The sequence below is a fragment of the Penaeus monodon genome, chromosome 5 (assembly GCF_015228065.2).
Source record: "Penaeus monodon isolate SGIC_2016 chromosome 5, NSTDA_Pmon_1, whole genome shotgun sequence".
NCBI lineage: Eukaryota > Metazoa > Arthropoda > Malacostraca > Decapoda > Penaeidae > Penaeus > Penaeus monodon.
The window spans coordinates 29317564-29327563 of record NC_051390.1 but is presented as its reverse complement, the minus strand read 5'-3'; the positions used below and the strand labels follow the sequence as shown (position 1 = coordinate 29327563).

At 44.1% G+C, this 10000-nt stretch overlaps 1 protein-coding gene across 1 annotated transcript in view; it reads right to left on the bottom strand.

The window, feature by feature from the left end:
* The window catches only part of LOC119573150 (insulin-like growth factor 1 receptor), a gene marked incomplete in the record, with an annotated part of 105500 nt that overhangs the window by 29310 nt on the left and 66190 nt on the right, over positions 1–10000 (bottom strand). Inside the window, 2 exon segments of the mRNA XM_037920209.1 lie at positions 4354–4585; positions 5046–5205. Coding sequence (XP_037776137.1) covers positions 4354–4585; positions 5046–5205 — 392 coding nt within the window.

Genomic DNA, 10000 nt, shown 5'->3' with positions numbered 1-10000 from the left:
TATGCAGGGTAAAACTTTGGGCAATAGCTGTAGTGGGTTCTTTGAATGCAGAAAAAGGGTGGGGATGGCCCAGCGTCATCTTGAATCTTTTATGTTCGGTGCGGGTTTCCTCGGGCATGCTAAGCTTCCCCTCTGCCGGCCAACTCTTGGTGCATAATGTATGAGTACCCTACGTCCTTGAGCGCATGCCCGCACTGGAGGTCGCATGCTCATGGCGTTCTCATGGGAAGTGAGTCAGAGCGTGCGGCTCAGGATCCCATTATACAAAATGTCCGCCTGTGTGGTTCCCCTGGGTTTCGTCCCACAGTGTAACAGCAAGACCCGGAATCAAGATCAGCATTCCCCGATCCTCCAGACGACCATAACGGCAACAGCAACACAAGGATTGCCCAGTCCTTAGCCGACTGGAGAGCCTGCCAGATCCCCCGTTGATCTCCACTTTACCCTCAACACTCAGCCATACCTGTGGGCACTCACACCCACACAATCATTCCATAAACCAGTCCAAGTAGTAGATGTGGTAACATCTGGTGACCCTGGAGTGACAAACCATGGTATTTCGTTCGCTCACTTAGCTCACTGTCTGGATGGGGAGTACCTGTAGCAGCACGATCCCATAACCTGAAATTTGGCTTAGTTTCCCAGGCTGGGCCTCACTAGATCTACAACCATGTCTGCACTCATTGGACAGTGGGCTCCCCTCATTCCCTACATGCTTACACAGCACACGTGTACTTAAGCCGCAGAATCCGGAACCGAGATCACACTCGTGGTCCTGCCACTGGAACCTCCTCTTAGAGGTGCAGGACTAGAGCTCCCTCTCTGAGGTGATACAGCCTTTGGGTGGCTGTTTGACTGAAGAGGGAGGAAGGAAGGGTTCCAAACAATAATGCCTATCTTGTAGGTGGAAGGGCATCCCCTCTGGTCTCTCCCCAGGGGTTCACATCAGGGAGACCTCTGAGTAGCCTTCAAACGTCCTCCCTGACAGAGATGGGAGCACAAGCTGAAACAGCCAAACAGCTACTGCTCCCACGACTGTAGCCCAGAATTTAAGCCAAAAGGGTGGTCCGAAACGACCCAGGCCAGAGACAGACTCTGAGGGAGAGTCTAGACCCCTAGGCGTTTCCCACAGGTTAGAGTTCCCTCTAAACCTGAAGGCTTCGACAATGTCTACCAACTGGTAAAAGTATTGGCGATGCAGTGAAAAATCCGGTTGTCAATTTGAGTTACCAGAGACCAGGGCATGGTTATTTTGCCCAAAGACCAAGTTACCCTGAATTTCCTGCAGGAAACCAAGGAACTTAATGATGGGAGGAAAGAGTGTCTCTCGCCACTGAATCCCACTGATAGGCTTCTCACTATCATATGATGTGGATCTGATCACATCACACCCACAGGTTGTGGACGCTTCCTAAATGTCGAAAGGGAAGAACCCAACCAGGGAAGTCCTGGTGACCTTGAAGGGATCCCCAATCACTACCCTTGATCTAGGTAACTGGGGCTCCTTCATCCTAAGAACATATGTATCAGAGCCACTTCGGTGCTTTAAGTGCCAAAGGTAGAGTCACCACCAGGCTAACTGTATGGCCAAGCCTGAATGTGGTGTCTGTAGCAAGGCACACAAGGAAGGCCAAAGGGACACAAAAGCCAAATGTCCCAAGTGTGCCAAGGGGCATTAAGCCTGGAGCCTGGCTTGCTCTGGCAAGAAAGAGACAGCCCTCAGTCGACAAGAGGTTGCTAAAAAGCGACCAGACTTTGTTCCTGCTCCCCCAGGCACTTAAGAACTTCCCGACCTCCTAAGAGAAAGAAGGAAGCCCCTCCACAGCTGACACCGATTATCTCCAATAAAAAGGAGTTTCCCACCATTTCTAAAATGCAGAAAAAGTACCACAGGAATAAAGGTTCAAAGAACACCGCAAAAGCCTCCCAAGAGACGATAATCTCCTCTTTGATGAGGAAGACATGACTATCCTGTTGACTGCTGTAGTCACTGCAGTAGCAACAGCTTTGGGGAGACCTTGTGAGACGGCGGAGAAGGCAGTCACGATCGCCATGGCGGCAGTGACCTAGACTGCTGCAGTCCTGAAAGGGAGGAAGCTGAACAAAGCCAAAGCAGCCCCACCTTCACCCCAGGACGAGACTCCCATCCCCACCCCAACCCTGACCACTATACAATGTGTACAGCAAGCCAGGTTGTTGGAGCTTAGACATCAGCCAGGTCTGTGCTACTGCAGCACACGACCGAGTGATCATAGGGGGAGACTTTAATGCACATCACCCCATCCTGGCTCCCTGCAGGGCACCGGATGCGGCAGGCCATCACATAGCCAACGTGCTTGACACATTCTTCGAGATAGGTCTTCTCAATAGCCAAGAGGCAAGGCATGTTAAAGTAGGGGTCCTAGACCTCACCTTGGCCACTGCAGCTCTGGTGGAGAGAATTAGATGGAGTATTGATGAGACTGTCACAAGTGACCATTATGGCACTGTTACTACCCTCATTTATGCTGGCCCAGCCCAAATGCCAATGACAAGGCCAACTGGTAAGCCCTTCAGAATGCCTTGGCCCACTGTCTTAGTAGCGATGAACCTTCACAGAGTGAAGGTTCATCGCTGAGACAGCCATAAATAGTTAACACAGGCCGGGCCATATGTATGAAGGCCCGGGCGAAACTAGAACTTCGCAAATCTCAAACGAACGAACGAAACGAGATCAACATTCCCCAATCCTCCAGACAACCATGGCAGTAGCAGCAGTAGCACAAGGACTGCCTTAGCCGACTGGAGAGTTAGCCGGATCCCCCGTTGATCTCCACTTCACCCTCACCACCCAGCCTTACCTGTGGGCACTCACACCCACACAATCACTTAATAAAAAGATATAGACCAGTCTAAGTAGTAGATGCAGTAGCATCTATAACAGGCTTCACACTGGGTTGGTGACTACTAGGGTGCTAGTGTGAAAAGTAACCCCATCCTGCTCCCAAGTAGCTCGCCTCACTTACTGGGTAATAGGGGTAGTACCCTTCCCCCCATAATTTCCATTTACACGGATAGTTTTATCTAGGGGCAGGAGGACTGACAAGGCCCATCTCCCCCAAGTTGCACATTGACCCCAGGGGGCTGAGGAGCAGGAGTTGGTGCAGAGTGCTGTGTCCAGATGCTGGTGTGCCTTGACTACGTACCTATAGGGCATCCTGTTACTCTGAGATCCCCTACAGATTATCCTGTGACCGCAAGGTACCCAGTTTCCATGGGTAGCCAAGAGGAGAGGCTATGAATTGACAAGGGAGACATGCAGAGCTGCTCCCTTTTTCGCACTAGGCTAACCAGCGGTGACAGCTGCAAGTGAGAGGGCATGCAAACACTTAACACTATCTAGACCACCACAGCACCGCTTCACATCACCCTGAGCATGTGTGTGTGTGTGTGTGTGTGTGTGTGTGTGTGTGTGAGTGTGCGTGTGTGCGTGCGTGCGTGCGTGCGTGCTTGCGTGCGTGCGTGCGTGTGTGCCTGCGTATGTGCGTGTGTGTATATGTGTGTAAGTAGAACAACGAATTTACTGCTTCATCAGGGCATTATGAAGCAGTAAATGTGAAAAGGCCTTCAGCATATTCGTGTGTTTTCTTGTATTTCCCTTCGTTGTTCTACTTGCAATTTGTTTGACATGAATTCGTGTGTGTGTGTGTGTGTGTGTGTGTGTGTGTGTGTGTGTGTGTGTGTGTGTGTGTGTGTGTGTGTGTGCGTGTGCGTGCGTGTGCGTGTGTGTGTGTGTTTGCGATAAATAAAATGTATAAATGTATAAATATATATATATATATATATATATATATATATATACATATATATATATATATATATATATATATATATATATATGATTTGAATTGCTAAATCAATTTCCACCGAGTGCCCACGGGGAGTGAGCGTAAAACTTCGCTGTCATTACTCAAGTATGAGTAGACAGGTAATGTCTATGGAGCTAGTAAGATCCTAGTTGCACACTCCTTTTAGTGGGTCGTGTGGCATGGTTGGTTTAGCACTGGCCTCCGGTTTCATACCCGGAGTGACCTAGGTTCTAGTCCTGGTCAGGGAGGGTTGTTATTTATTATATATATATATATATATATATATATATATATATATATATATATATATATATGTATAATACATAATATTTATATATTTATATATATGTGCGTGCGTGTGTGTGTGTGTGTGTGTGTGTGTGTGTGTGTGTGTGTGTGTGTGTGTGTGTGTGTGTGTGTGGGGGGGGGGTCCCGCACCGCCGCACACATATGCGATTAGATGCCTGCATGTATATACACATAAACTCCTATCTATTAAACTCACTGCATTATAACTGCTTCTTGTAAGAATCTCTTGACTTCGGAATACGCTGACTGTTCACTGAGAGCCTTTACTGCCACTTTTAGTTCTGTGCCTGAAGCCATAGAAAGTGCACCTTCGTATACTAGCCCAAAGCAGCCTTCTCCGAGCTTATTGTTTAAGTCGATTTCTAAAGCATTTCTTGAGATTACATACTTCTCCTTGATTTGCTGAAGCGTATCTCCAAGCAGTAATTCTTGGTATGGGAGAAAAAAAAGTACATTATTTTTTGTTTATGGTCACATATTTATATTCATTATATTCCTGTTTATTGAAACAAGTGTAGCTTTGTGTTAGTACAAGGAGTCAAACTGTTGAAGAAAACATCAGAATAATCGCATGTAATATGATGACCACAAACACACACATATACGCAAGCCCGCCCGTGCGCGCGCGCGCACACACGTGTGTGTGTGTGTGTGTGTGTGTGTGTGTGTGTGTGTGTGTGTGTGTGTGTGTGTGTGTGTGTGTGTGTGTGTGTGTGTGTGCTTGCGTACGTGAGTGCGTTTGTGTGGGTGTGTGTGTGCGTGTATATATACATCAAGATATGTAGATAGATTTCAAGTTCTTGTTGGGGCCTTGATTCTAGTACAACGTGAAATTGAAATAAATAAACACTGAATAACTTATAAAAATAAGAGCGACATTTTTTTTACCTCCATAGTTAGGATTGTGGGTGACGTATTGCGGTGTATCGGGCCCCGCAGACCGTTGGCGCCTTCTGAACCAAACCGTAAGCTCCATAATGCAGATCCCCAGCATTCCCCCGCACAAGAAGGCCACAAGAACGGTCCAGAACCAGCCAGACCCCTCTACCTGGTTAGTTTAATGTATTGTTAGGTAATAATGGTAATCATTTGTTCATAATTGCATTCAGTATACACACACATATCTGTATGTATATATATATATATATATATATATATATATATATTTTATATATATATATTTATATATATATATATATATATATATATATATATATATATATATATATATATATATATATACATATATATGTCGCCCAATTTCGCTGTCATTTTTACTACTATACTCTCTCTCTCTCTCTCTCTCTCTCTCTCTCTCTCTCTCTCTCTCTCTATATATATATATATATATATATATATATAATATATATATACATATGTATTTATATATATATGTGTGTGTGTGTGTGTGTGTGTGTGTGTGTGTGTGTGTGTGTGTGTGTGTTGGTGTGTGTGTATGTGTGTGTGTGTGTGTGTCATATGATGCCAGATGTCTTTTCGTTGCAATTGCACAGTGCCACAAAAAACAGATTGTCATATCTCCTCATTCGTCCCTCACTAATGTATGAATCAGTATACCCTGATAGTCAAAAGTAAATCATAATCATTTTCGACTTTTTTATGAATTAAATATCGTAGATACAGCCTTCTAAAGATTCGATATGGCCCCTTTAGGTATGAAAAATAAGCATGAATAACGACCGATATGACTAATAAACAGTTCTCCTTAATGCTATCTCTTACGACTTGTCAGAAATTTCTGACCTAATGTTCTCTGTAAACCTTGATATCATCTCAAGGGGATCACTCCATGTGACCTGAGTGTGCATTTGTCATTCATAAATCCCATAGGAAGTCGTGCAGATGCAATAAATCAGGTGATAAAACCTTACGAATTCCAATTACAGATAATATATGTGATTTGTAGTTTACCCTCTTAAAATAATGTGTTTTACATTTATAAATATAACGAGAACTCTTGTATGTCATCAATGTTTCCCTGTCGTGGCTGTTTTCTTGTTACATTTATACCAGTTTCAATTGCTTTAATAAGTAAAACAACATATTCCCAGCAATAAGGGTGGCATTGCCCAAGACGATCTAATATTTGCAAACTTTTCACATAATTTCATTGGCGACTATTACTTATCAAAGGAAATATATACGAAATACCATTAGCGAATCATAGCATTCACACCAAACAAGAGTATTCCCTTCACAAAATACTGAAGACTATGCATATAGAGCGTTGTTCCAGGGCTATCCCTCGGCTAACCCGTGCTGTTGAAGCAGGTTGAAGCACGGAGGTGGTCGCTAATCAGGGGCTGGCTATTCCCGCCTGTGTTAACAGAAGGTTCCCCTTCGTCGGCAGCAGGACTTATGGAGAGGCGCGGTCCTGGCGGCCACGTCACGATTGGGTTAGCGCCACTGGCCATGATGCTTCTTTCCTCGGCTCGCATAAATCCTTATGACAAAGGATTTATAGCCCTGGCACGAGTACTAGCAGCAAGTGTCACGTGCCGGAAACCGAAACCAGTGGGATGGTGGGGGAATGATAAAGAATGTTGGCCCATGCTATGGCGAAGGATAATGGGGAAAGCGGGGGTGAGGGTATGGCAGTCACAAAGCGTCAGGTGACGTGGTGAAGTTATTTAAAACGGGGATTGAGGGCTGTAGCAAGGGGAGGTTATTTATTCTAGAAATTAAAAACACTACAAACCAAAAGAAAAACTACGTTAAAAAGGAACAAAACGAGAACACAAATAAAAGAAAACAAAACAAACAAAAGGGATAGGAAAGGGGAAAAACGAAAATGAAGGAGTAGGAGGTGGCTTCAAAGGAAGCAGCCGAGCCTAAAAAACTGCATCCACTTCTTCGTCCCATGCCAAAGAAAAAAGATCATGGCCTAATACCGAGCTCCAGCCAAAACGAAAGATGGTGTATCCAGCCAGTCGGTATGCCAAGCACGGAGTGTGTGGGTTTTACAGACCAATCTACGCCACTCAAGTTCAGAGGAAGCAGAGAAGCTTCCTCGTGGAGTTCAGATGTAATAAATTGGTCCCAACTTACCATATAGATCCATCTGAGTGCTTTATTCTGAACAAGCTGGAGATTGCGCTTGTTAGTGTATGCTGTTTGTGTTAGAGCAAGTGGTGTGTATGTGAGGAGAGGTCTGATTAGTGTTTTGTATAGATGCAGCTTCGTGCGTGGGGCTGCACTTTTAAATCGATAAAGTGAATGTAAGGTTTTCTTACCAAGGCGGCCTGTAAATCAATATGTAAATGAAATCGAAAGTGGGTATCAAGGATGGTACAAGAGGATCTGATTTGGAGAGGTGCTTGTAGTCTGTCGAAGGTGTTGAGGTAAATGTTGTCATAAGGAGGAAGTTTTCGTCGTCTTATAAAGAGAACATTTGTTTTTGTCGCGTTAGTCTTGATACGCCATTTCTGCTCCCATCTCGAGACGCTGTCGAGTTCGTCATTAATGCGCTGAACGACACCTGAAAGCGCACTGTATCGAGCTAGGTGCGTACAGTCGTCAGCATAGAGGATAGTGAGTGAGTCTGTGTGTAAAGGGGTCTGGAAGGTCGTTTGTGTATAATGTATAAAGTGTTGGGCTGAGTATGTTGCCCTGAGGTACTCCAGCGTGCATTGGAATTGTGCCTGAAAGTTTATTTTGAAAATTTAATTTTAACCTGCGGTTATCAAGAAAACTGCAGAGTAATCTTTTAATTAGAGGTGGAAAATTAAATTTGGTATACAGCTTGTACTTCAGGCCAGCATGCCAGACCGTGACGAAGGCTCGCTTAACATCTCGTCTTTAGTCGTCGGTCTTTGTTGTTGTTTATGTAGTTTGTGATGATACTGAGTGCGTCCTGCGTCGAGCGATGCGAGAGAAAGCCGAATTGTTTGTGTGAGAGAAGGTTATGGTCTTCGAGATAACACCTTAGTCGAGTGTTTATGATTTTTTCGAAAATTTTGTCTAATGTCTCGAGTAGACTAATAGGGCGGTAACTCTTGGGGTCAGTCAGGTCTTTTTGTGGCTTAGGAATGAGGGCCACTAAAGCAGTCTTAAAGGGCGAGGGAAATAGCCGGAAGCGAGAGAGGCGTTGTAAAGGTGAGTCAAAGCTTGTATAAGGTTATCAGGAAGAAGAATAAGGGCGTTGCGTCCGTTCTGTGAGTGAACAGGGGATGAGGAGGGTGAGGGTAAAAAAATTGGGCCCAGTATTCTTCAAAATTTTAATAACATCCACAGGATCTGAGACTTTTACGTTATTGTGAATGAGGTGGGAGAAGGAGGGGAAGTTACTACCTTTAAGTTGTTTAATTTTTTGGCAAAATTCTCGTGGATTGCGAACTCTATTCTACTTTTTAAACTAAATTTGTCCAATATTTTTGTCGGTCATTATCAAGACTATCGATGACATGTCTTTTTAGAATAGATAAGTCGCGTCGAACATGGTTTAATCTGATTAAATTTTGAGTGAAACGACTTCGAAAACAGGTCAGGAGACGTTTTGTCCTTTCAGATGGCTGAAATGATATGCGTGTTTTATACTGAGACCTGGGGATGGTGCTCAGCATAGTTGAGGCGATGCAGGCGAAGATGTAATTCCAATGCCCATCTATTGTTTGGGAATCAAGCTCTTTAAGATTAAATTCAAAGTTATGATCATTTGATTTAGATTTAAACGACTCCCAGTCTGCTTGTTTATACCGGAAAGATCGTCATTTCTTTGTTTAGTATTGGTGAAGTGGAAATCTTTATTATGATGGGTATGTGGTGTGAACCAATGTTCGGACCGGGTTGTAGGTGTGTGTGACAGGCAAGTGCTGCCCTGTTCCCGAAAACGAGATCAGGGCAGCCCTTTCCTCTATTTGTGTATGAGGTGAAGACATCGGGTCCTATGTACTGGAGTCTTTGGGTTTCAAAGATAGAATAGAGTTGCCTACCATGAGCACTGGTAGTGCTGTGGTGTAGTGTCGTGTGGGCTGCATTGATATTTCTGGCAAAGAAGACTGGGAGGTTTGTATAATTAAATAATTTGTTGAAATATGCAGGATGTAAATTAGTCCTAGGTTTTATATGGGCAGTGGAAAGGATAATGGGGCCCTGTGTGGTGAATACCCTGACTGCCATGAAGTCAGGGTGGCTGAATGAAAGGGTGAGAAACTCATGCATGACGGTGGATTTTATGAGGATACAGGAACCCATTTGCAATCCAGCCCCTGATTGCCTGGATGGGCTAACCATAGTGTCGAATTCTATAGCCATTGGTGATGGATATAGAATTCAGTAGGACCACATCGGACGTTCTTGTTCTAGAAAGTCGTAAAAAAATGTTTTGGATTGTAAAAAATGACCTTACATTTGCCTGAACTATCGTTAGCATGTCACTCAGGGTAGACCCATTTTACCTGGGTTTCGGGCTTTGCTGCTTAACTACAATATCGCTGTGTAAGCGCCCAGCGAACGAGGGGAGCCTGCTGTCCAATGAGCGCGGACATAGCTGTGGACCTGATGTGACCCAACCTGGGAAACTACATTGAACTTCAGGTTGCAGGGTCGTGCTGCTACATCTCTTAGGAAAGGAACTTCACCTCGATTGCCTATGTAGCCACTGGTGGGCAAGCCAGCCCAAGTCAGTGCCGGGCCCAAGCCCGGGTAAATAGAGAGGGCTGGCGTCAGGAAAGGCATATATATATATATATATATATATATATATATATATATATATATATATATATATATATATATATATTATATATATGTATATATATATATATAGGTGTGTGTAAGTATATATAGATAAATGTGTACATTTATATATATATTATATATAC